At 35.8% G+C, this 27,807-nt stretch overlaps 1 protein-coding gene, 1 long non-coding RNA gene and 1 pseudogene across 3 annotated transcripts; 2 read left to right on the top strand and 1 right to left on the bottom strand.

The window, feature by feature from the left end:
- LOC135275370 (RNA ligase 1-like) overlaps positions 1-12,685 on the top strand; it is a 15,376-nt pseudogene extending 2,691 nt beyond the window's left edge.
- On the bottom strand, positions 11,118-27,807 carry LOC135275369 (centrosomal protein of 290 kDa-like). Of its 2 annotated transcripts, XM_064376918.1 has the most exons (9): positions 27,725-27,807; positions 25,869-26,033; positions 25,215-25,337; positions 23,691-23,863; positions 17,879-18,020; positions 16,649-16,722; positions 15,948-16,042; positions 12,881-12,960; positions 11,118-11,953 (listed from the first exon to the last, which is right to left on the bottom strand). In XM_064376918.1, exons 1-9 carry the CDS (start codon positions 27,785-27,787, stop codon positions 11,726-11,728), a joined length of 1,143 nt encoding a protein of 380 aa, XP_064232988.1. In that variant the 5' UTR covers positions 27,788-27,807; the 3' UTR covers positions 11,118-11,725. The 2 variants fall into 2 exon arrangements, with proteins under 2 accessions (XP_064232988.1, XP_064232991.1); XM_064376921.1 differs by lacking the exon at positions 25,869-26,033 and having other exon boundaries at positions 11,120-11,953.
- Positions 15,405-18,006, top strand: LOC135275371 (uncharacterized). The gene is made up of 2 exons (XR_010342961.1): positions 15,405-17,218; positions 17,468-18,006. It is a non-coding gene; the product is annotated as an uncharacterized LOC135275371 (long non-coding RNA).

Below are 27,807 nucleotides of genomic sequence, written 5' to 3'. Positions count from 1 at the left end.
GGTGTAACATCGCTAATATGGTCTAGTGGGCCAGCTTGCGCTATCTGTGGGGCTGTATTTACTGGAGTACCGATGTGAGGTCTTGCCTAAGAGGTGATGCCAGCAGGTCTTACTTCTTTTTTATATTCTAACTGCATAGTCTAGGACAAGGCTGTTCACAAACTAGATGCTCAAACTTTGTTGAATGAGTTACCACAAAGATTTTTAGATCAATGTAGACTTCTGAATACAACTTTCAAAGTAAACAATTCATCAGACTACATGAGGAAGTCAGGTAACTGTAAGAAAACTACTGTCAAAGTGAAGCCTAACTCAAGAGTCAAGAGATTTGTTTTATAGAGGAGATTTTTCTTTTGCCATCTTGAACATTTTTTAAGTAAGTAAATAAACCATAGCTGATACAGCTCAGAAATTTAAGTTTGTAGAACTGTCATGTCTCATATAAATCACTATTAATGGTAGGAAACCATCGGGGTTAACTTTCCTTTCAAGCAGATAATATATTTTCTAAGACCATTTGTTGAATGTTATGATGATACATTTGAAGATTTTTAGGATATAAAACTGAATCAAGGATCAAATTGTTCTGAAAATTAAGAAGCTTTTAAACTGTGTGATCTGTAATGTTTAGACAGCGATGCAAGTTCTGTAACAATCGAGGTATACTAATGATAATTGCTTTATGAAAAGGATGAAAATCATAGTTTAGACAACTTATGCTTATAATAGCAGTTGTTTATCACGAAGTTGAGGAGGAAAAACATCTGAAGTTGAAGAGGAAAAAAGGAAATCCAGAAATTCATTTTACTTTGGCTCTTAAAGAAACTTCTGGGTAGCAAATAGAAACTGATGTCAGTTAATATTGAGAAAAATGCACTGAAAAAGAGAAAAGAAGTATGCCAAAAGGTTCTTGTGATACGTCTGAATGGTGATGAAGTGGGTGATTCATCTATGCCTTTCTACATTTCATTTTCAGATTTTCTATAATGAGCATGTATTAGCTTTGCAAGAAAAAATGGTTAAAAAAAAAAAGGCAAAAACAAAGTATGAACTATCTTCCATCTATTTTGCCTGCTCCCTGAGAATTTGCCCTGAGACAGGAGTATATTACCACATCCTTGCTGAGACTCCTTATGAATCAAGTCTTAATTGAAAAACAAGTTTTGTAGATCACAAAAATGTTTGTGCTTATAAAAAAGGGGGAAGTCTCATGTATTGAAGAGTAGATTGATTCTTGGGAAAACTGAAAATTATGATTGAAAGACACTGGTATTGTATACCAGGAGCACCTATGGAGTTAACGTTGATTAAACAACGTTTAATCTAGTTTTACCTTCACTCAGATCTAGACACAGTGGCTGCCTTAAATTCTTCAGACACATCAAAAAACCTCCTGAGTTGGGACCTTTTGTTTTCCTCAGATATTTACATAGTATTCCCTTGCTTCAAGTTTGCCCAAGGTTGCCTCCTCAAAGAAAGCTTCCCTTTCCACCATATCCAAAATAGCACCTCATCCCCCTTTCCTTTACCCATTTGTTTTTCTCTTTAGCACTTGTTTGTCATAGCTAACATACCATGCACTGTGCTGCTTTTGTCTCCCTCATTAAAATACAAGTTTCACCAAAGACAGGTACTTTTTTGTTCACCTCTGTATTTCCAGTGTTGAAGACAATGCTTAATCCATAGTAGGCATTTAGTAAATAATTGTCAGGTATATGATTAAATATACTGAATGCCTGTGCTAGGGTTGCAGTGCTGCAAAGAACAAAGGTGCATAAAGAAACGGAAATAATTACAGAATTATGTAGAAAATCAGATGTTGCTGTGGTAGCATAGAAGGGAGGGAACAATTCAGAACTTCACAGAAGAAATATTTTTAAATCATTCTGAAGGATGAACAGCAGACCATCACTTAAAACTAATGAAATTAAGAATATTTCAGGTGAGCATGTGTGCAAAAACATAGAGGCTGTCTATCCTAAACCGGTTTTCTCTCTTTCTTTTTTTAAGCCATTTAAAGTTTTGGCAACTGAAACTATAAGTCACAAGGCATTAGATGCAGATATATACAGTGCAATTCCAACAGAAAAAGTGGATGGAACATGTTGTTATGTTACTACCTATCAAGGTAAAATAAAACTATAATATTTACTGTAAATGTTACTTATTTTTCTTAATCACTTTATAGACTATATGATATGAGGCATTTGCTCTTCATAAACCCTTGGAAACCCAAGTATAGTAGCCAAACAAAAAGGTCACAATTGTTACAGTTTACCTAAATTATTATTGTACTTTCTTCTTGGGGAAAAAACGGTAAACTAAAACATTTACCTAATACCCATTAAGGGCACAGGCAGTATGGTACTTGATATATCTCCAGTTTGTACAAGTAGCCTCTCCATTTCACAGATAAGAAAAATGAGGCCAGGTTACAGGCATGGTGACTCAGGCCTGTAATCCCAGCCCTTTGGGAGGCCAAGGTGGGTGGGTCATCTGAGGTCAGGAGTTTCAGACCAGCCTAGCCAATATGGCGAAACCCGGCCTCTACTGAAAATACAAAAATAAGCTGGGCATGGTGGTGCATGCCTGTAATCCCAGCTACAAGGGAGGCTGAGGCAGGAGAATTGCTTGAACCCAGGAGGCAGAGGCTATAGTGACCCAAGATCGCGCCATTGCACTCTAGCCTAGAGGACAAGAGGGAGACTCTATTTCAAAAAAAGAAAAGAAAAATGAGGCTCAGTGAACTTAAATAATTTATCCAAGACCGTATAGTGACTGAATGACTGAACTGTCAGTGGAACCTATGTTTGTGGGACCCTTAAGCTTGTTCTTCCTGCATTGATTCCAGTGGCTTTATTACTTTTGTCAGCGTCTCTAATTAGTTTCATTTTAATGTATTTTAACAGAAATGCAAATAGAAATTTTCAGTCATTTTAAGAAGAAATGTATGGAAAAGAGATTTTTTTGTGATTATTTTTGGATGGTGAGATTACCTTTCACTTCCAGAAAAAAAACAGCATCTGGACGCAGTCCTTGGACATTAAATAGGCGTCTGGACACATTCCTTGTATCAGGAAATTCATGAAATGCAGTAAAATAAATCTAACTGTGCTAAAATGTACATAATATTTGCCATCTTAACCATTTTTAAGTATGCAGTTCAGTGGCATTAAGTATGTTTACATCGTTGTGCTACTATCACCACCCTCCATCTCAAGAACTGTTTTCGTCTTATAAAACTGAAATGCTACCCATGAAACAACAACTCCTTGTTCTCCTACCACGCCCCTTGTAACCGGCATTCTACTTTCTGTCTCTATGAATTTGACTACTCTAGGTACTTCATATAGGTAGAATCATACAGTGTTTATTTTTTGTGACTGGCTTATTTCACTTAGCATAATGTCCTTAAGGTTCATTCATGTTGGTAGCATGTATCAGAATTTCACTCCTTTTTAAAGGAATGGAATTAATATTCCATTGCGTGTATCTAGCACATTTTGTTTATCCAGTCAACCATTGGTGGACAGTTGGGTTGCTTTCATCTTTTGACTATTGCGAATAATGCCACTGTAAACAGATGTGAACAGATATCTGAGGCTCTGCTCCCAGTTCTTGTGGGTATATATATCCAGAAGTGGAATTACTGGATCATATGGAAATTCTAAATTAATTTTTTGAGGAGCAACCATACTGTTTTGCATAGTGGTCGCAACTATTTACATTTCTACCAACGGTGCACAAAGGTTCCAGTTTTTCAGTTTCCTCACCAGCACTTATTTTCTGCCTTTCTCTGTTTGGGTTGTTTTTGTTTTTGGGTAGTAACCATACTAATGAATGTAAATGAATTGCATTTTTTATGTTTACTGGTAAAAAAGAAACAAAAGGTCCACTGAACCAGAAATGATAATATAATACAGTTTTAATCTGGTTCTTCATATTATTTATCTGGATAGCTAATAAGTAGTACAGAATATCAGGACCAACGTATAGCAGTTTCTTTATAAACCCTGGATTTGTATATTTGAGAAAACTGTAAAAGATTTTTCAGAAATTGATGTCTATTAAGAAACTATAGTGTGTATCACTATGCATGATGATGGCAATTACTGGGTTAGAATTTAACTGCTAAAGTAAGTCACAGAATGCAAAGTGACAATGCTTACAAATCCACATTTATTACTGCTAAAGGATACACAATATACCAGTGGTATTAAAAGTAAAGATGTGTATTATAGCCAAGGACTGTCTCACAGCAAGGAGTATGGCGAGGCCAGGTAAAAGCTACTATACTTAAAGTTGCTTTGAAGCCTTGGCAGGACACATTTTCTCAGATCAGGAACCACTTATGTGTTCAGACAAACACCTTGGAACCAGGGAATGCAAAATGGAGTTACAGCTGGGGATTTTTATATATTTGCTGGTCATGTAGGTAGGCATCTTGCTGCTAAGTAACCAGCTTCAGCAGCAGAGCCTATCAGGGGTCTCAGACCAGGTGCAAGCTATGAGTCTCACTCTTAACAATAAAGAACACTAGCACAGTGCCCTGCAACTCCTCAGATCCATGAGTACAAATCAACATTATTAGTATTTTCATACCTTGAAGAGGGGTCAGTGCAATGCAAAACAGCTCAGCCTGATTCCAGCTGTGTCAGAATTAACCTTTAAAGCACAGTGTAATGTTTGGGGAGTGGTGGTGAATACAGTTATCTGGTTATGTTTCCATTTTGTAGAGGTAGCTTCCGTGGTCCATAAATGCTGCTTACTCATAAAATATGAGTATGCAATGCCCTTATAAAAAATATCATATATTTACTTTTTGTCTCCTGTCCTCATTCTTTAACCAGAGAAGTAATTCTTCTCATAGCATCAAGTACCGCTAGGTGGTATATATTCTTATATTGCATATTTCCCTTTAGCTTCTTTGAGAAATTAGCCTCCTGTTTATTGAAAAATTCTATTCTGAAATGTCTTTCAAGATAAGTTTTGTTTACTTCATTCTTTTGCTTTTGTTATTACTTTTTTAGATCAGCCATACCTTTGGGCTCGACTAGATAGAAAACCAAACAAACAAGCTGAAAAAAGATTCAAAAATTTTCTACATTCAAAAGGAAACCCAAAAGGTTAGTTTTTAACTTTTCATGTTTAAATAGCTGAAATCCGTGGCGTATTTATTGATATGGTATTTCTGTACATTATATCTTTCTGTATAATTTAAGCAATTTAGAATGCTTTTATATATAAAAAGGATATTATTGAAAAATATTGTAAAATATTTTCCTAATATTTGTCACTGAGTCTATTAAAACATACAAATCACTACATATATATTGAAGTGAATGACACATTTTGTGTAAGAGACAAATATGTAATTTTATAAATCAAGTGTAATTAAAATCTCAGGAAATTAATATCTTTAATTATTAAAATGCTTTTAAATATCTGTAGTAGATATATACACTCACTGTATACACATTAATGTGTTTATATTTGTATTCATAGTATATTAAAAATTCATGAATCTAATACTTAATGGAATGTTGGTTACTTTAGTTAAACTGTTAAATACTGTATACAAATGGGGTATATGAAATTGAATATTTAAAGTGTTAGTATTCTAACCGTAAGTACGGTCACATTGTGGTGATAATGAATGGAGAATAATTGTATCATCCCTGATAGGAGGTTTTAGTAGCTGTTCCCATTTTGATTCTGTTTAGTATTTTATGTTTTTTAAAGCATCACCACATATAACATTATCTCTTTTTAGAATTTTTTTGGAACGTTGAGGAGGACTTCAAACCAGCTCCAGAGTGCTGGATACCAGCAAAGGAAATAGAACAAATAAATGGAAACCCAGTGCCTGATGAAAACGGACACATTCCTGGTACCATGATGTCTCTTCTAATGCAGTTTTGCGTTTACTAGTAAAATGATCAAAATATCCATTCAATCAGAAATTACAGAATTTAATTTTAACCTGGTTCTTCATTAGTATGTATAGCACAGAATTTCTGAATCAAATTTATGTAAAGTCCTATATATCAAAGATGCTTCATATCAAGAACGTCCTCTTAGCTTTAGAATCTTTTCTAAGATGGCCATTTTTTACTAGCTGTAGTCTGTGACAATAAAGCGTCTAATGAGAATAGCCTTGAGGCCAGGTGCAGTGTCTCATATCTGTAATCCTAGCACTTTGGGAGGCTGAGGTGGATGGATTGCTTGAACCTAGGAGTTTAAGACAAACCTGTGCAACATAGTGAAACCCTGTCTCTACAAAAAAATACAAAAAATTAGCTGGGCATGGCAGTGTGCGCCTGTAGTCTCAGCTACTCGGGTGACTAATATGGGAATCAGCTGAGCCCTGGAAGTTGAGGCTGCAGTGAACCATGATCATGCCCCAGCACTCTAGCCTGAGCATTGGACTGTGACCTTGTCTCAAAAAAACAAGAAGAGGGAATAGCTTCCAGGTTCTTGTCAGGTTGGATGAGATGATCTAGTCTGAAATGAGATCTCAAGAAGTGTCTATACCATTAGGGATAACAAATAGTCTATGTGCGTGTGTGCATGCGTGTGTGCGTGCGTGTGTGCGTGCGTGTGTGTAGATCCCAGAGTATCTCAGAGGGAGTTAAAAATAGTTGTCTCACAAGTTGTTTTTCTTGGGATGGGAAAATTTTGCAAAGGTATGCTGAATAGAAAGGTATCCCAAATTAAGGTTATAGGTCCTCAAGTGGTATGTCTTGAGTGCCCATTATGTGCAAAGTCCTCTTAGTTTCTGGTAATACAAAAATGCAGGTCAGAACCCTTGTCCTCAATGATCTTTAATTAGACATCGGGAGAAATCAACCAATAGTAGTATGATTTAAGAACTAACAGGAATGAATGCATCAGGTACCACTGGAGAAAAGAGGAGGAATTGCTCATTCAGCTTGTGTTTAAGAGGGAAGATCAGCTTAGGCAAACTCCCAGGAAGAGGAGAGGGCATGCGGTATTTTGGATGTTTTATATAACACTTCATTGCAGCTGGAATGTTCAGGGTATATGACATCATGAAGCGGCTATAAAAGTTGAGGCTGGGCCAGGCGCAGTGGCTCACACCTGTAATCCTGGCACTTTGGGAGGCTGCGGTGGGTGGATCACCTGAGGTCAGGGGTTCGAGACCAGCCTGACCAACATGGAGAGACCCCCATCTCTACTAAAAATACAAAAAAAATTGCCAGGCGTGGTGGTATATGCCTGTAATCCCAGCTACTCGGGAGGCTGAGGCAGGAGAATCGCTTGAATCCAGGAGGGAAAGGTTGCGGTGAGCCAAGATCACGCCATTGCACTCCAGCCTGGGCAACAGGAGCGAAACTCCATCTCAAAAAAAAAATAAAAAGTTGAGGCTGGAAGTGGGGTGGGCTCAGATCTTAAAGGCCCTTTTATTCTATCTAAAGGAGTTTCAAGTTTATCCTGAACATAATAATTTTTAATCAGTGGTACAGCAAAACTAAATTTAAGTTTTACAAACAGAACTATGACAAAAGTGGGTTGGATTTCACTGGAGGCTAGCAGACCAGCAAAGAAGTTATTACAGTAATCTAGGGTGAATAATGAAGGGAGCCAGTTCTGGCAACAAGAATGAGAAGGGTAATAGCAATAACATTCAATAAACATGGCATCAGTAAATTGTTCAGTATATATTGGAACAGTTTAATGAACTTGGAACACTTACTGCACTATATCCATTGTCCCTGAAGCTTGAGAGAAGGTAGAGAGAAAACTTATTTTATAAAAAATTTTGAGTGCTATGTCTTAGAACAGTGCTCAATTCTTACTAAGGTGAATTTTCTAGTAAGAGAATGCTAGGTGGTGCTCTGTAGTGAATAACAGGTTAATTCTATAGAACAAAAAATGAACCCTTATGATTTTTAAAAACGTAATAAACTGTTAACTTTCCCATTGATTTTTAAAGGAATATATCTTTGTGATAGACACCCAGAAAACATGGGAAATTTACAACAAAAATAGAAATTACCTGTAGTTTCAATCCAAAGAAAAATGATGTAATAAAAAATAACTTTCTTCTTTATATGATAGGTTGGGTACCAGTAGAAAAAAAACAACAAACAGTATTGCTGGCACTCCTCCGTAGTTAATTATGAATTTGAAATTGCCCTGGTACTAAAACATCATCCTGATGATTCTGGACTTTTGGAAATTAGTGCAGTGCCACTATCGGATCTCTTAGAACAAACACTGGAGCTCATAGGAACAAATATCAATGGAAACCCATGTGGTGAGTGAAGCCTTTTTCTTGTTCAGTTACAGTAACTGTCATTTATAGAGAACTTTCTAGGGTCAACTTAAAAAACAAACCCATGCTAAAGAAACGACTAACAAATTTGAGTTAGTTTCCTAGGATTATACCTATTTCTGTTAACTTTACATTCATAGAAAAAACCATTTTATTAGTCCAAAAGGTTGATTTTTATCCTTATTCTTTCCTATAATAATATTACACAACTGTGTATGAAAAGTAATGAGTCAGGTGTAACACCCTTGCTTTTTAAAATTCAGGTGAGTTGAGTCAGTTGATGAAAATGCACTTTTCTTTGTTATGATAGCATCAATTTGCATAGCCAGGGGTGTAAAGTAAGTAAAGAATGGCAATGAATACCACGTCAAGTATCAAAATATATATCATGATGAATTGAGCGCAAGTCCTGAGAGCACTATGGGTGACCTTGCTGACAAGGGGATGGGAAGACAGACCTAAAGACACTAAAGCTGTAATAGGAAAATCCTATGTAGAGATCAAAAGTAGACTTCCAGGTGTAAAGAAGCTAAGATCGTAGTTAGACAAGTTATCAGAGATGCAGTACAGCTCTTTAGCAAACATTGAAGAATAGTTTAATGTGGCCAGTGCCACACTGGTACCAAAGGTTGGTAGACTTTTTCTGCAAAATGCCAGATTAGGTATTTTAAGTTTTATGGGCCACTCTTCTGAAAGGAGGTACAGACTGTACTTACATGAGTGGGTGTGGCCGTGTTCCATGGAAACTATTTACAAAAAAAAAAAGGTCTAGACTTGGCCTGCAGGTCATAGTTTGCTGAACCTTAGTGGAGAGTACAACAAGGTGGAATTTAGACTTACTGGAATAAGGTGCCAGTGCACTTCGGTTGTATTCTTTCTAAGGAAACAACCAGCCTTTCTACCTTTATTCCTAAGTGTCTCAAAAGACTTTTTATTTGGAGAGGTACATTTTCTCATTCTTTCTGAAAGTTCCTTTAAACGAATATGGCTAATGGCAAATTTTTCCACTTAGGGTTAGGGAGCAAGAAACATCCATTACATCTTCCTATACCACATGGAGCATTTCAAATAAGAAATCTACCTTCATTGAAGCACAATCATCTCTTGTCCTGGTTTGAAGGTTGCAAAGATGGTAAAATTGAAGGAATAGTATGGCATTGCAGTGATGGCTGTTTAATAAAGGTAATGACAAAAATAGCTCGGGTGGGGTTATGTCATCTCATATTCCTACAACAAAGTAGAAGTGATACTAAAATTATCTCTACAAATGGCAGCAATTCTTATTTGCAGTAAAGAAATTTAATTTTCTCATCCCACATACCACCATTTTTTAAGTGGTAAAACAGTGTTTCCCAGTGTGTATTGTGTGAGGCATTGATCCTAACAGGTGTGCTTCAGAATTAAAGTGATACTATGTATCCCTTGCGAGGAAATTCGTGTTGCACAGTAGTGCTCTCTGTGACATCTTGTACTAACCTGATTTAACTCGGCATCTCCCAGACTTGAATATAGAATGTGTTGAGTAAAGAGTGCCAAGGTAACAGTTGATATATACAGAATGAATTATCTTCTACTTTGTTCCCTTTCTGTCTCCTGGACTTGTCTATTCGACTTCTTACAGGTACCAGAAATTCATAATATTCAAAACTGGACCTAGTTGTAACTCTCTGACTCCACATAATTCACTGAAGTAAATAAAAACTTGGATATTAATTTTAACCCCTCTTTTCATTACTTCATACATCCAGTTATCAGTTCCTAACAGTTCTAATCTGTGTACTTCCTCTCAACCAGTTAACTGTTAATTTTAATTCAAGCCAAGATTCATGCTTTAGCTGTCAAATCAGTGTCACCCTCCGAAAACAGAATCTTTCAGTTTTAGTCCTGTCTTCTCCATTCTTCACAAATGAATGAGCATATTACTTTCCTGCATAAATCTGTTCAGTTACATTAAGTATTCATGATCTGACCCCTGCTTAACTTCCCAGAACTGCTCTTCATCTCTGCCCCCACAAACACACTGACATTGTGTTTGCTCTAACCATGTTTGCAGTAGCAAAAAAACTCCATCACGTAACATTCCCTTCAATTAGATTGCCTCCTTTCCCACATTTTTCAGGTAGCTAGTCTGTAGTCAGCAACAGACTCTATGGTTCTTAAAATTTTTATGAAGCCCCTGATTATGTTCCTGGCATGTTTCCAGGTGCTGGACATACACAGTCAACAAGGTGTCTGCCTTCATGAACTCACATTCTAATGGGTAAGATAGATAGACAATAAACAAATATGTAATATGTCAAGAGAAGAACAGATATGAAAAAAAAAACAGGGTAAGATAAAGTAGAGCCTTACACAGTGCCTGGCAGATAGTAAGCACTTAAATATTTCTAAGTGAATGAAAATAGTATCTGTATGCTAAAGCTAATACCTTTTTTCTCTTTCCAGGTTCATCGCCATCATCTTGGCTTATGCTGGCCAATTCCAGATACTTACATGAATTCAAGACCAGTTATTATCAACATGAACCTGAACAAATGTGACTCTGCCTTTGATATTGTTTGTTTAATCATTTTTCAAAAATCGATAATCAGAAATTTGCTAGACTCAAAGATATAATATTTGATGTATAAAATGCAGATAAAATTAGTTTATTATAGTTATATTCTAATCTTGGATATTCTACCATGTTTAAAAAGATTTCAAGGTTCCTATTCATTATGAAACATCAATATGTCTTCTACCATTTGTGAAGAAATGAATTTTCCAGTTTCAAATACCTGTTCAGAATTTTATTCAAAACCAGCAAATTAATTTTAATCTCTTGCCATAAAAATGTAAGTAACAGTGAGCGCCTAAGCTTGTACAAAGGCTGGAGCTGGATTCTCTCCACTATTAACTGAGTGGTAATTTAAAGGCAACAATTAAACCAACAATTTAATGTCACTAATTTTCAAAATTAAATAGTTTAAGCTCAATTTGATTTTGCTAGATATTTAACAAAACATATGGCTCAGCCTCATAACCTGTATGTCTGTATGTCTACACCTGTATTTATATATATTACAGTTACGATTTGAGAATCTTAACACATGTATAAATAAGTATATATAAACTCCAATTTTAAATATTAAAATGGCTGAATTTACCCTCATACTCTTTAAAAAAACTTAATCAAAACATGAATGTAGAGAAATCCACCGGAGCTCATTGCCTATTTGATGGCGCTAATTTATTCTAAGTCTTCAAATATATACTTTTATAATAAGTTGAAAATTTCATATAATTTTGTTTATTAAGAATTCCAATCTAAGTATAAAGGTACAAGGTAGTGAGAAGGAAATACTACAGTTCAGAGAATTGCTTATTTCCAGGTAGATTTTAACTTATGAAGTTAATAAATAGTTAAATGAAACAAATAGGTGACCTTTAGTAAATGGGGAAATTAACAGGACTTTCTTCATCTTCAAACTCTTCAGAAGCAGCAACAGGGCTAGTTAATTCAACTCCCAATTGTTCTGAAAGTTTTTTTACCTTCTCTTCTAGGAGAATATTCTTCTTTACTTCTTCCTTGTAATTATACTTAAGATCTTCAATTTCTTCGAAAAATGAAGGATCAAAATTTTCCAGTTCTTTTTTCAGCTTTCTTATTTCCTCCTAACAGAAACATTATCTTTAAAAGTTGCATATAGGAAATATACATATTTTATAGTTGAACTAAGATTAACTTTCAATATGAAAGCCAAAGTATTCTTGAGTGGTCAGCTACAGCTATAAAGGCAGAATAATTAAGATTTCTGTTTGTTCCATTGTACAGTGTAAATAACTAAGCTGTTAACTGTCAAGTCCAGTTATCTATTCTGCAAGTTGTGTTCTAGTCTTTGACTAAAATTTATCATCTTTTATAGTGGGATGTAATATTTCTCTAAAAGCACATAAGATCCTCTGAATATAGCAATCAATCAAAAAGATTTTGTGATTCATAATATTGAAGTTAGTCTGGTTAAGAGTTTTGGTTTAGACTTCATTTATATTTTCTTTACAAATATCTAATTTTTAATAAATAATGATCAACTTTTTATAAAGTTATTAATATGATCAGGGAAACCTTTGGGACTTCTGGTGAAGAAAGAATTCAAGCCTTAGTGACTATTTAGAATAGCCAGTGATCACTAGCTAATTCTCATATCCATGCCTTTTTGTCCTGTTTACAGTCTTAAAAGAGGTAAAACATAGCAAATATTTTTTAAGGGAACTATATCCTTAAGATTCCTGAAAAGAATTTCAAAAGAAACTATAGACACTGTTGCCAATGTGACCCAAAACTTAAGAACATACTAATGGCATATATTTGTTACAATTAAAAAATAAATTTACTATTTAATCCTACTTGTTGAGTCTGAATTTTTTGTTACCTCTTATTTAATAAATATGTTAAGAATAGTCAGATAAACATAATGAACTTTGTAATATAAAAATCAAATATAAGATGTTATATGAATTTTTTAGGATATGTACTTCAAAGATGGTAATGAAAATAGTTTTGAACAGCTGTTTTCACAAAACAATACTAATAAACATTACCTTCAAATGCTGCTTTTCTAGATCTGACATTTTGAGTTGTGTCTCTAGATCTTTTACTTTTTCCTTTAGTTGATCAGCATCTGTCAAAAAAGTTATACAAATTAGACTCCGCTTCTTCTCACTATGAACGAGTTCAAGGTAATGGATTTGTTCTAGAGAACAGAGATTTATGAAACCTAGAAACTGGAAACTGCTGGATTTTATGGCTGAAATACTTAAGGATGTAAATACTTGTTGCTACCTCCCTCCATCAAGTATTGCAATTTCATAGCAGACAAAAAGGTATCTGCTAGGTATTAGAAGTGTAAGGTCAGGTTATTTTTTTTACATGGTAGAAATTTTACATGAAAAAAATCCTAAAACCAGGAAAATTTGTTAGGTACTAAAAGTACAACAGAAGAAGCAGACAGTTGGGTAAGGGGCTATAACCATGGCCAAATGCTCCCACTATCCCACACAGCATTGGCTAGTCCATGTAGGTTATTACACATTTATTGCACAATTACTATGTGCAAAACATGTCATGCAGGCTGTATAATACAAAGATGAGTAGGACACAGCCCTAATACTTTGGTAGGAAAACAAAAGTCCACAAATATAGCACAAAAGTTCTAATTTATTGGATTCACCCTGCAAGTTAACATATCTCTAACTTTTTTTTTTTTTTTTTGAGATGGAGTCTTGCTGTGTCACCTAGGCTAGAGTGCAGTGGTGTCATCTTGACTCACTGCAACCACTGCCTCCCTGGTTAAAGTGAGTCTCCTGCCTCGGCCTCCAGAGTACCTGGGATTATAGGCAAGTACCACCATACCTGGCTAATTTTTATATTTTTAGTAGAGATGTGGTTTCACCATGTTGGCCAGGGTGCTCTTGAACTCCTGACCTCAGGTGATCTGCCTGCTTCAGCCTCCCAAAGTACTGGGTTTAGAGTGTGTACCACTGTGCTGGACCTGGGACAAGTATCTTAAATGTTTTACTACTTACATAGACAGTGATTTAGAATTTCCAAAAACAGTTCTGGTTTGATTTGTAAGCCTTAATGTTTGAAAAATGATAGGTAATCTGTCTACTTCACATCAGAGAAAAGGAATTTGAAGGCTCAGAAATTCCCTTAAGAAACTGAGGTTTAGAAAGAGTACAGAACTATCTATGGCCATATGATCCTTAATGCACATGCACCTGATCTCTGATCTCAGAAGCTAAGCACTGTTGGGTCTGGTTAGTACTTGGATTGGAGGAAAATCATAAAATTTTCCTAACGTCGACAGCTTTAATATTATGTTTAGTCTATATATACCAAGCTGGCTGCTATGAGACATATGTTGAGAGTATTTAGTATGTACTTTTAGCTACCAAGATGCAGTACAGCATAGTGCTTAAGGGCTAGGAAACCAAGGAGCTATGGAGTTTTGTAGATTTAGATTTTAATCATGCCTCTGCTACTTCCTAGCTGACCTTGGGGAGAGGTTACTTAACCACTTCAAATCTATTTATCACATAAAATGGAGACAGTAATACCTATCATATACGTCTGTAAATATAGAATGCTTGTAACGCACCTAACATAGTATCTAGTACAACTCACACATGATGGCTTTATTACAAATTACTAATAGGACTACATAGCACATTGAAAAAACTACAAGAAATAGTCAAAAGATTGTTCAGATATAAATTGGTATACTCCTTTGGAGAGAACCTGGAATTTCTATCATACTATCAAACAATGGCATGATTAGGTCAAGAGATTAATCATATTTTATAAAAGCAAAAACTTGGAGGCAAACTAAATATCCATCAAAACATAAATGGTTTAATGTGTTATACATGCAGTAGTAATCCACTACAGAATGATTAAATGGGTAAGACAGACTTATGAGCAGATACCAAAAGATGTCCATGATAAACTTAAATATGTATAGTATGAGTTCAATTTTATGTGACTCGCCAAGAAAATATATATACATATATAGAAACAAAGTCTATTCTTTATCCACAGTTTTGGTCTATAAAGTTAGCCCAATTAGTGAATATCAAACCACTGTTGCTAGGGGAAATATGTACAGAGATGAATATATATAAATATACATACATATCTCCCGTAGATGATCATCTTAAATCCTAAAGACAACTCATCCTGGTAAATTCTATTTATTTTACATAAGAAAACAAGGTTCAGATGTGTTACATGACTCTTCTAAGGCTAAAACACTAACAAGCCTCAGAATTGGGATTCAAATCCCTTCCAACAGGCCCCAGAGCCACGGCTTCTTGCATGATATTGTGCTGCCCTCTACTGTCTCCATCCTCTGCTCATTTCTGTATGAAAACTGAAGTGAGAATGCTAAACATTGCCTTGTTGGACCTCTGCTGGGAACATGTAGGTTGGATTATTCAAATTTTCCAAGGCTCTCTAGGTACTGCAAAAGTGCTGTGAGTGTTGATTTGGGGATTACATACACACTTTAGTGAGTTGGTGATTTAGAAAACACATAATCCACAAATAATGAGGATCTATTGTACATTGTGGGCACATATGAACATATATATACATGCATGCATATGTGTGATATATATATGTATATAAAATGTGTGTGATATGTAGGCATGGGGAATGATTAGTAATCACTTTTGAATGGGAATGGAAGGGGTAGAATGATACTTATTTTTTACTTTGTAAAAGGAAAAAAATATAGGCAGTGTTTACTTATTTGCAGTTTTTAAAAATGTTCAGAGGACTTGAAAGAGCCTATACTTAGGAACTGGAAACAACATATTTGGTATTCAATGCTTAGCACTGTATTGTGATTAAATCTGTAACACCCAGATGGAGAACAAAGAGAAAAACACTTGGGCACTTGCTACTCTGTAGTATAAACAACACAAAGAGATAAATGGGAATATTTTTATATTAATAGCATGGAGATACAAAAGATCTAAAACTTCTTTTCAGTAATTTCATTTTACAGGGAGACAATGAACAGAAACTGGAGCGGAAAAAAAAAAAAAAGGCAAACCTGAATTCAAAAACTTGGGGGTAGTTAACATGTTTTTTAAAATACATTACCAGGGATGGTGCTTTCAGGTTCACTTTGATCCTTGTTAACTTCTATTTGATGGATTAATTCTGCTTTCTCTTTCTCCAGCTGACTATTAGCTAATCTAGAACACAATAATAATGTGTTAAAAACAAAAAACAGATATTGCTTCATAAAATACATGGGCATTTCTTATGAACTAGTGATGTACAGTAATCAGAACATACTAGTCTTTATCAAAGTAAACATTTACTCTCCATGCTACAATGCCACCACTCTCAAACAAAAAACCTGGAATACAAAAGCCTCCACATTTTTCTTAACATCTGACCTGATGTCATTTTCAAGAGTAGTTTTGTTATAAGAGGAGGCTAATGAAAGTAGGCTACAGAGACCCCTGGAAGTAAAAAATTACTTGTTCTCTTTCATTAGTATTTTCCTCTGGGAAGCTAAGGTTTTATTCATTCTATGCTGTTAGAAAAGTTTAAACTAAATTACAAACTGGAAACTTACATTAAGGTTGGGTTTATCCTTTTTTCCAGTGTGTATTATAAAAAAGATAGAGTGATTAGCATTAGAAGGAAGAAATAAGTACCTTATAATAAGCCTATTAGGTAGTCAAGTTGAAAAATGCTTTTCTCTAGTTGTAGTAATTCTGGGTATATGAAAACTAATAATTTTTATTTTTTAAAAAGAAAAACACAAAGTAGTCATATAAACACTGATGTACCTAAGAACTTGCAGCTCCCGTTTAAGGCCTTGTTCTGTCTCAGCACCTTCAGGAACATGTTTAAGAATCTTAATCTATGGGGACAATGAAAAGTTAGAAGATAAAGTTTGCCATGGAAATATGGGGTTTTATAAAAATACACATTTTTAATAAAGCATATTAAAATCTGATTTTTAAAAGCACACATAGGCACTTTTCTATATTCTATTCACCATTCATTGAACAAGTATTGAGTAACTACTGCGTAACCAGCATTATCCTAGGCACAGAGGCTACAGCAGTGAACAAAATAGGCAATGTTCCATCTTGCATGGTCTTCATTTAGTGAGGAAAGACAAAGAATGTGTATGTAATGTGATATGATGTAATAACAGTGCCAGATGGTAGGAAGAGCTATCAAGAAAATATAATCCAGGGTAAGAGGATAAAGAGTGATGGAAAGTAGCATAGGGCTAGGGTTAGGGTTAGGGAAGGTCTCTCTGAGGAGCCTCTATTTCAGCAGACACATGAAGTCTGGGAGTAAGCGATGAGAATATTTGGGTGAACAGTATTCTAAACAAGGAAGCAAGTGTAAGGACTTGAAGCTTAAATGAGTTTGTATTGTTTAAAGTACTGAAAGAAGGTTAATGTGATTAAAACAATGTGAATGAAATGAAGGGAGAAGTGGTAGAAGATAAGATTGGGAAGAAAACTGGGTGCCAGACCTCATATGTTGTTTTAGGATAGGAAAAGAACTTCTAAGTTTTATTTTAGGGTGATGGAGAACCACTAGAAGATTCTGAGAACAGGACTACTGTGATGTGCTTTATGTTTTAAAAGGGTTATCTGGCAACTTTGTAGAGACAGACCAGAAATAGGAAGAGGGTGAAACAATGAAAGTGGAAGCTGAGACACCAGCTTGGAAATTACTGCAGTTGTTCAGGTATAAAACAGTAACTTGAACAAGATTGGTAAGTGATGTCTCAAGATGCCCAGAAGGAGTTAGATTTGGGATAAAGTTTGGAAATATAGCTGACATAATTAATGAATGAAAAAAAGATGTGGAGAAAAAAAAGAAAGAAGTCATTGACGATCCAACATTTCTGGCTTAAGCAAATGGGTGAATGGGGTGCCCTACAGTTGGATGGGTCTTCTTAATCGAGTCCATTTTTATCTTTATAAGACAATGCAAGGAACAGCTTGTGATATTATGCATTATTTTATCATGTAAAGAAAAATTATATTACTTACCTGTTGTTCAAGGTCTTCAGTGTATTTCTTAACCTTTTGTTCTCTCTCTGTTGCTTCTCTTACAAGCTGTTTAAGGTCAGTAATGCTTTGATTTTTTTTGGCAATATCAGTTTCCAATTCTTTCAACTTGGTTTCATACATTCTAAAAGTATGAAGAAAAAAAGTATATGTTGAGAAACATTAAGTTTACCCTGCCCCTATGGCTCCTTGTGGAGAATACCTTTTAGTTTATAATTAGTGGTAGGCAGGTAATAGCTGCCTACTTGGTATATTTGTGAATTATAAGTTAATATAGCCCACCTGTTTATTACTAAGAATCACCTGTAAAGAGAATAAATAAGTAGATGAGAATCTGCTCAGGGCCTTCAGCCTGGAATGCTGTCAGGCCCTGAGGCTCTCAGCTCTGTAGGCTGTTGGTCCTCCAGATAGATCCACTTTGCCGTTCTGTCTGGGTGTCTGCCTCTCAATACCTTCAGCACTGCCTGGGTGTGGGGTCTCTCAACCAAGCTGGTATTCGGTAAGTGGTGCCCAAGTGTGGGGACTCGAACCCGGGACAAAGGGTTGCTTGAACAACGGAGAAAGAGGCTAAGCTGAAGGTATCCCGAGAATATTTGAAAAGAATCCCCCACAGGAGTTAGGGGGAGCCTGGAAGTAGCCTGAATACTACTGGGAAAAAAATCCCCGGAGTAAGTTGGGGAGCTCAGAAGGAGCCTGGGGTGAGTTAGGGAGACTCGCAGGTGAGTTAGGGAGAATCTGGAAGTAGACCAAAAACTTTTGAAAAAGATTCCCCAGGGTTAGTTGGGGAGCTCAGAATTAGCCCGAGAACTTTTGAAAAAACGTCTCTCAGGGTGAGCTGGGGGAGCTCGGTCATATTGGGGTAACAAGGGACAAAGATCAAGCAAATGCGAGGCTTATCTGGTGTGGTCTGTTTGGGCTTTGGTGTGTTTTGCCTTGGAGCTGTTTCAGACAGACAATGAGAAAAAGGATTCAAGAGAGGGGAAGGAGTGTGATGAAGTATGTGAAGAATCTATAGAGCAAAAAGATGAAGAGTCAATATGAGGAAAGGGTGTGCCCATCAGCACCCACACCCCCCGCTCCGGTATCCTGTCAAGGGATGGCCAGATCCTCCTAATATTTCTACCTCTGCTTCTGTTGGCGTTTGTACTCCTAGAATTACGGTAACTGGTTCCTTCAAGGAGTTCAACAAGTGAGAAAAGAGGGCTATTTGGAGCCACAGCAGTTTCCAGTTGTTGTACATCCTCAAGATCAGCAGGGGCGAGTACGGGTTCCTTTTGAACCCCTTCCCTTCAAATTACTGAAGGAGTTTAAACAGGCCATCAGCCAGTATGGGCCTGAGTCTCCGTTTGTGCTAGAATTATTGAAGAACGTGACTACTTCTTACCAGCTGATTACAATAGACTGGGATACTTTAAAGTTAACCCAAACTTGTTTGTTGCCTTCTCAGTTTCTGCAGTCAAGTCTGTTAGTTGCTACAGTTCTATCTGATGCTCAACATTTCCACACACTGACACACTTAAATGCAGTAGAGCTGCGGAAAACAAAATGACTTAACTTGGAAAGAAGCTAAAAAGATTGTTCAGAATTGTCCGACTTCTCAGCTGGTCAATTATCCTCCCAACTCAGGGGATGTAAACCCCCGGAGGTTAGAATCAAATACTTTGTGGCGAGATGAAAGAGGTAATGTAATAACCTGTGGGAGAGGATTTGCTTGCATTTCTTCAGGTACAAATCAACAACCAGCGTGGGTCCCATCCAGATATTTAAAGCTGTACTATGAGCCAGATACCAAAAAAGAGGCTTGCAGAGGACCCCTCAGTCACAGAGATGGCAAGATTAACATCGAGGTGGACTACTGTTCCCACAAGGAGGACACACCAAACATCGCCACCAACTTGGGGTCAAATTAAAAAGCTTTCACAAATAGCGGAGGAAAACCTGAAGAAAGCAGGACAGCCTGATATGGTAATTATGATGGCTGTTATCACGATTAAAGTGAGTATTTCTGGAGTTGGGATAGAAGTAAAAGAGAGTTTCACACATTGGACATATATTCTTTCCTTCCTTTAATGATCTCTGGCCTTAGTATTTTCTGTAATAATGTAGGAAATAAAGTAACAATGTTTTGGCCATCAAAACCTGAATACAAATAAAGAATGGTCCCCTAAGTTAAGAACATTAATCTGGGAAGTTTGTCTTGTGATAGAGGCTGAGGTGCTGCACAGCAAGTCCTATGGAATTACTGATTATTGGTCCCCAAAGGGGATACTTAGCATTGATTGCACTGGTCAGTCCTCTTATAGTAACATGGAATTCAGATGGCAGATAAAGAACTACAATTACTTAGAATTTATACATACTGAGATCAACAACTCTATTGTCTGGGGAGAAGGGGGATTAGTAGGACCACGACCAAAAATAGTATGGCCAATGTTAAGAGCTGAATAAAAAGAAACTGAAAAATACCGATGGCCCTAAATCCAATAAAAGTCTGGGAAGGAAAATATAATAGAGAATCAGGCCCTAATTCTTACTCATTAGAAGTTTATAAGAAATAAAAGCTCTTTAGATTCAGAGCTGTGTTAAACCCCTCATGTCTTGTGGTGGTGGGAGAGTTGCAGATAGACTTCATTAACTCTAAAAGTATGAGACTGAACCTAATCAGGAGAGAATAAAACAGCTTCTGGAAAGGCCTTTAGACAGCAAGCAGGGAGGAGGGACCCAGAAGACCCTCGACACCCCTTTTCAGCAGGAAGCAGTTACAGAAGAATGACCTCGGTGTCACTGATTTAAAAGTCAGTTAAAATTACTGTACTAAAAATAAGAATGTCTTACTCTTTTTTTTCTAGTCAAAGTTTGTTATATATTTAGTATGAAAAGGTGGTGGCAAGAGATAAGGTATCCTTAATTAACAGATGGCCTAATCAAAATAAAGGATTTAGGTATTGTCCAAGATTATAAACAAGGATGGAGCCTGATTTGACCAGTTTAAAATTAATACTGTTTTTCAATCACAAAATAAGAAAATGCAAAGTAAAATTCATTAGAATATAAAATTCTATATTACTAGATATTCTTAGAAATATAAAGATGGCAAATCAAACGCTTTTCTCACAGACACGCACAGGTATCTAGGTAGAAAAACTCTAGATACAATTGTGCAAAAGCATGGGTGAGAGAAATAGTGTATGATGGGAGAGGGATAAAGCTTGTAAAAATCTGAATAGATTTGCAATTATTAAAGAGACAATAGTTCAAAAAATACTCCAGAAAAAAGTTTTGTAATTGAGCCAAACAGTTTTACAGGTTCATCATACCTAAAGAAAAATGTTTACAATATTCAAACTTTTCCAGAAAATGAACAGAAAGAATGCCTTCTAAGTTAAAATGGCCAGTATAGCTTTGGCAACAAAATCTGCTAGGATAATACAAGAAAGGAAAATTATGATTGTCTAAATACATTCAAACAGCTTTTGTTAGATCTTAGAAACTTGGAATGTTTTTAACCTGACAGATGCTATCACAGATCTACCACAAGTAAATGGTGAAATATCAGAAGCTTACTCCTTCACTTCATCTACTTATCTGTTCAAAAGCCACCCAAGTAGAGAGGCCTTCTCTGGTCACCCTATCTAAAACAGCCCCCACATCACCCTGGTTTGTCCCAGCAGTCATCAAAAGGCCTGACACAGAATATGTATTAATAAGTTTGTGGAATAAATAATAAAGCAACTCTAAGGATATCAGCATGAGCAAGACCTGTGTCATGGGTCCCAAAAAGATCTCTCTAAACTGCTTTCTTGAGAAGGGTGTATAATCCTCCCAGATGTAAACTTTAGTAAATTTATTTATTTATTTATTTATTTAATGGATTTAGGGAACCTGGAAGTCAAGGATCAAAACGAGCCTTCTCTCTGTCAAGAGAGTTCTCCTTAGACTTATGTCTTCTGGAAATGGTTTACTGAGGCTTATGCTCAGTGACCTGTACAGTTCTCAGACTAAAAGCACATATACGATCTAAAATGCAAAGTCATCTTCAATTATGGTGAAATATCACCCTCTACTAACCATTTATAAACCTTATAAACTCTTTTTGCACTAACAATTTCTTCTCTAGCCCCATAGAACCCTCTTAGAAAAAACTTGAGCCCACAGAAAGAATATAATTTACTTAAGATCATAGTAAGAATTAAATCTTTCTAAACCAGTGAAGCTACCTGGTTCTTTGAGAAAACCTAGGCAAGGTGGGCTTTTTAGAAATAATATCCAACATAAAGAAGAGTCTGGCAGTAGGAGGTACTAAATAAATACCTTTTGCATAAATAGATTTCAGAGTAACTCAAAATTTGTTCTGAGTCCATACATGATTATAGAAGAAAACTAAGGAATGACCAAGAAATCAGCATTTAGGGCTGCTGGCTGAGAGCCACTGCTAGGGTCCGAGAAGACAGTAGAAGAGACCCCGTCCCCCACTCCAAACTATCATACTTGTTATATCATCTAACGCTGACACTGGCCTTCTGACGAAATAATTTTTCCCAGTGTGTAGATGGGAAAAGTGAGAGCTGATGTGGAGAAGCGTGGATTCTGACTACTCTAGCTTTAGTATTAGGACAGGAACCAAGGACTCCTCCAGGACTTCATGGTCATCTTCATGGCTGTCCTTTAATGTGCCTACTTAATCTTTCTTTTTTCTCCTCAGGGTTAGTTGACAGAGCAAGTGCAGTGGAGCAGGCCCTCGGTGGGACTTGCTATAGCCTCACAGTGCTAAGACTCCCATCCTAGTTGCAGTGAGGTTGGTCGCTATCTTGCCTTCCATCAGGACTATTCCAAATAGCAGATGGGGAAGATAAAGCCTCAAAGACATCAAAGAGGATATTGGAGGTGCATGGACATAAGGAACTCTATCAGAATGTTGAGATAAAGATGAGTATGCCTTTTGAAATGGGGGTGGCAGATGTGCTAGATGGTAAAGGATACTACTTCATACAGGATGACTTGAATGGGAAAAAACACGGGCAGGATCCCACTGGTGAATGACTTCCAGACTCCTTGAAGCAGCTGCTTAAAATTGGAAATGAGAAGAGCCTTTTACCTCCTCATCACAGTCATGAAGAACCACACATGATGATAGTGGCAACAGACACATGAATGTTTACTCAAACTCCCACCACCTCTTTCACAGCCACAAAAATTAGTTTCACAGGTGGGAATCCCATGTATTCAGGGTGGGAGAAAATCAAGTGCCAGAAAGCAGAAACTAGAAAGGCATCAAAGCTGCTGCTGAATTCATCTTTTGGGGCTATCTGAAGAGAAGGTTGCCCAGGATACAACTGCAAAAGCACTGCCGCACAGCCTAGATCCAGTATGCCACACATTATGACAAGACAGCTCAATTATTCCTGGCTCATACTTAGGAAAGCAAATTATACAATCAAGAAGCTGCAGCTGCAGTTTTGGAGAAAAATAGCACCCAGGAGAAGCTAAGCAGCCTCAGCCCAGGCTCATGGCTGATAACAGCTTCATGATGCACACACAGCTCCAACACCTTCACCCAGCCCCAGCTCTACTCTGTTCCATGCCCTGCCACCCAAACAAGGTTAAATAAGTTAAACATTTTAAGGAAGAAAAAGACTCTGCCAATACTACCACAGAAAAAGTATTATGTTAAAACAACAACCAAACTATTCATCAGGAAGAAACCAGGTTATTCAGAATAGTGTTGTCTTTCAAAACAATAATGCCAAAATTCGAAATGATTAAACTTTGTACGAGTTTAAAACTTTGTTCCTACCTTGTAACAACAATGGATTTCCAGCTCTTACTGTCAGCACCTTCAAGCTGTGGACCTCTGCTTTCTGCAAACTGCAGTCTCTTACCAATCTCTTCTAATTGAACTGTCATCTTCTCATTTAATATCTCTAAATTATTCTTTGCTATCCGTAATTTCTCTGCAGCATCAGTTTCCTATCATTACATGCTAATTAGTATATTATGAGAAAACATACTATTGTTCTCACAGATTCAGTGTATTCAAAATTATCATCACAAATTGAAAAATAAAAAATAACCTGGGGATCTAAATGCTGATTAAAATTTCAATAAATTCAACATTTCCCCTCCTCTAAAGAAGCAATCTGGCCAATAACTAGAACAACAGATCATGAAAATGAGGTCAGAGAAATATATTTAGTTACTAGTGATTACTTTAAATTTGACATTTTGTTCCTCTGTAATATTTTTAGAAAAAATGGGATAGTTTATACCTTTACACATGTAAACGATTCTTTGTTTTGACTTCCTAATGCTTAAGAGACCTAGCTATAAGCATAAAGTATGTGTTAAGTAACATAGATTATTATTATTTGAGATGGAGTCTCACTTTGTCGCCCAGGCTGGAGTGCAGTCGTGTGATCTCGGCTCACTGCAACCTCTCCCTCCTGGGTTAAAGCGATTCTTCTGCCTCAGCCTCCTGAGTAGCTGGGATTACAGGCATGTGCCACCACGCCTGGCTAATTTTTGTGTTTTTAGTAGAGACAGGGTTTCACCACGTTGGTTAGGCTGGTGTTGAACTCCTGACCTCGTGATCCACCTGCCTCAGCCTCCCAAAGTGTAGATTATTTCTATTATTAAACCACATTCCAAGCACAGTATCATTGGACCTCATAATATATTCAGATAATATTCTAACTAGTTTTAAAATATTAATTTTAACTTATTCACTAGATCTTCCATATAAGTAACAGATATTTGGAGTTAAGGAATATATTTCGGAGTTAAGGAAAATACTAATTTTAACTTATTCACTAGATCTTCCATATAAATAACAATATTTGGAGTTAAGGAATATATTTTGCTGAATAAGCAAAATAAACCTTACCGTTTAACAGGACAGTTTCATATACTCCTTACTATCTATTGGCCTAAGTCACATGCACAAACATTAACTGAAATTCCACACAGCTCTGTGAGATAGATATACTTATTATTCCTAATTTTACAGATGGAAATTTTACAGAGGAAACTGAGGAACAGAGAGGGGATAATTAGTTGGCCCTAGCTCCCATGGCTAACAAATAATAGAGCTAGAAATTAAATCTAGGCTAATGTCTACATTATAGTGCCTCTAAACTTACTAACTTTTAGTATCAATGTTTTTCATGGTTGAATGTGATGACAGCATGTATAAAAACACAATTCCTCAATCTCTTAATATCTACCTTGAATAGACACTCTCATCAAGGATATACTTTCAGTTTTCCAAGACATATTAAGTGAAATAAAAATCGATAATGATAATCATTCATAAAAGTCATACTTTTTTAAGTTCTTTACGAAGCCTTTCATTTTCAGCAATAACTTTTTCTGTGCCTTTGGTCTTGGATTCATAGTGCATGCTCAACTGATGCCCAAAATGAGCTTTAAGTTTTTCTAATTCAGTCTAGTAAAAAAACAAAAAAACAAAAACTATACATTATCAAAATAATAATATTATAAAGATAATATTATAAACTCGTAAATCTTAATTCAAAGTCGTTTTGGAGACTATATTTTATAAGATTAGAATTAAAGTCTTCACTTGAATATTAGAAGTTCCCAACATTGGCTGCACATTAGATATAAACTGATGACTTAAAATAATAACAACAAACATACCTGTGTTAGGACTCACCCTAAAATAATTAAATCAATTCAGGGATGGGAGCTTGGGCATCTGTATTCCTAAAAATAGACACAGGTATTTAATCTGTGCTGTCAGAGAGAAAAGTATTGGTCTTGAAGTAACAAGGAAGATCAGGTTGACCTACTCTATAAACCTTAGCCATGCCTCTCATAAGTTTTTTTATATGTATAAAATATGTACTGTATTCATTAATGCCATTTTATATAGTAATAAGCATATTTGAAATTTCCTAAATAGTAACAAAACAGTAAAATATTCCCCTAAAAAGGATCACACAAAAATAATTACCTTCAATTTTTCATTTTCCTGCTTAATATTAGCCATTTTTTCACTAGTTAATATTCCTGATGCTTTTTTCAACTGTTCATTTTCTCTCTGGACTTTTTCAACTACTTTTTTCATTAAACCAATGGTTTTTTCCAGTTCGGGGATTGTCTTTCCACTTCTACCAGACTACAAAAGAATATGTTAAATCTTTAATCAAATGTTTTAGAGCGTATAATACAAAGTACCAACAATACGACAGGTACATTATACTCAGTATTAATACATCCTAATATTTGAAGTCAAACCGTGTTAATTCAATTCGTCCTTAAAACAATTCTATAAGATATAAATTATAATTTCCATTTTAAATAAAAGAAAACCAAGACTAAGGAAATTTGACATTCCTAAAATCATGCATCTAATAAGTAACAGCTTAAATCGTCTCTAGCTTTGATGTCTGATCAAAATAAATAAATCTAAATAATCTATTTAGCTAATGTTCTCTCCAGTATATCAGTGTTTTCATTACACGAAATAAAACCATACAAGATAAATTGTGTCTTTAAAGAGCTCATGAATAATTAAATTTTAATTGCAACATAATAGAGGCAATTTTCTCTAAGAATTGCTATTGCTTAGAAATTCAGTTTCTGTCCAATATAAATAGAAGAGATATCTGAAATAAAAAACCTTGCATAAATGTATCAACAGAGATGAATCACTACTTAATAAGTTTAACTGCTTATTTAAACTAAAAATAATTTTTAACAGTTAAATGGTTTGCTTAATTTTTTTTGCAGTTTAGTAATCATCCATAAATAAGAATAATCCTGTAACATAAACGTTTACATCATTTTAGTATATATTTTCATAATTAACTTATATGGCAAAGGTCAAATTAACACATATTTTCATTGATGAATCAAATGTTGCTGTCAGCAAGATATTTGTTCTGAATATTTTTTCTTTTTTTTTTTTTTTTTAAATGGGGTCTCGCTCTGTCACCCAGGTTGGAGTACAGTTGCATGACCATGGCTCACTGTAACTTCCACCTGCCAGGTTCAAGCAGTTCTCCTGTCTCAGCCTCCTGAGTAGCTGGTATAGGCATGAGCCACCATGCCCAGTTAATTTTCATATTTTTAGTAGAGACGGAGTTTCACCATGTTGGCCGGGCTGGTCTCGAATTCCTGACTTCCAGGAATCTACCCGCCTCAGCCTCCCAAAATGCTGGGATTACAGCGTCAGCATGGAACATGGTTTGTTCTGAATATTTTTCTAATAACACATAATATTTTCACTGAATCCATCATATACTTAATATTACTATCAGAATGACTGCATTATGATTGCTTCCATTTATGACACTCAGCAACATGAAATCAACAGGAGTTTAAGTCTTTGGCCTTGAGCTCATAAACAACATTTATTCATTATATAAGGTGAATAAAAAATAACATAGGGAGAAAAGTACAAGAATACAAAAGTCGGGGAGGAACGATGTATTTATAAAACATTATACTAAGAAGGCTTGAAGATATCATAACAAATGGTTACAAAATGTCAGCACTGGCTCAAGGATCAGTTAGTTAGCAGTTACCTCAATGAACAAAAAGATTCCTGGAAGTTAAACGTTTTCAAGCTGTGGAGGCATATTCAATAAAAATAGAGATGAAAGTACACAAGGTATAACAGATGAAAAATACATGACTTGAGACACACAGGAATACTTAGTGTTTGATATTACAGATGCAGAATAAAAACTGAAGCTACAGGACACTAATAAAAGCATATCACTACTATTATGATATATATAAACTTTTCATTTCTGGCTTATCACTGCTGAAACCAAAACAAATGTATGGTAAATTCTCACATACCCCTCTAACATAGCCAAGTTTCCGCTCAACTTCTGCTTTTTCTTTCTTAAGAAATTCACACATTTCCTTCAAATCACTGACTT

This window comes from Aotus nancymaae, unplaced genomic scaffold (genome assembly GCF_030222135.1).
Source record: "Aotus nancymaae isolate 86718 unplaced genomic scaffold, 86718_ANA_hifiasm-v0.15.2.pri h1tg000016l, whole genome shotgun sequence".
Lineage (NCBI taxonomy): Eukaryota > Metazoa > Chordata > Mammalia > Primates > Aotidae > Aotus > Aotus nancymaae.
Note: the sequence above shows the minus strand (reverse complement) of the source record. Positions and strands in the feature narration are given on the sequence as shown.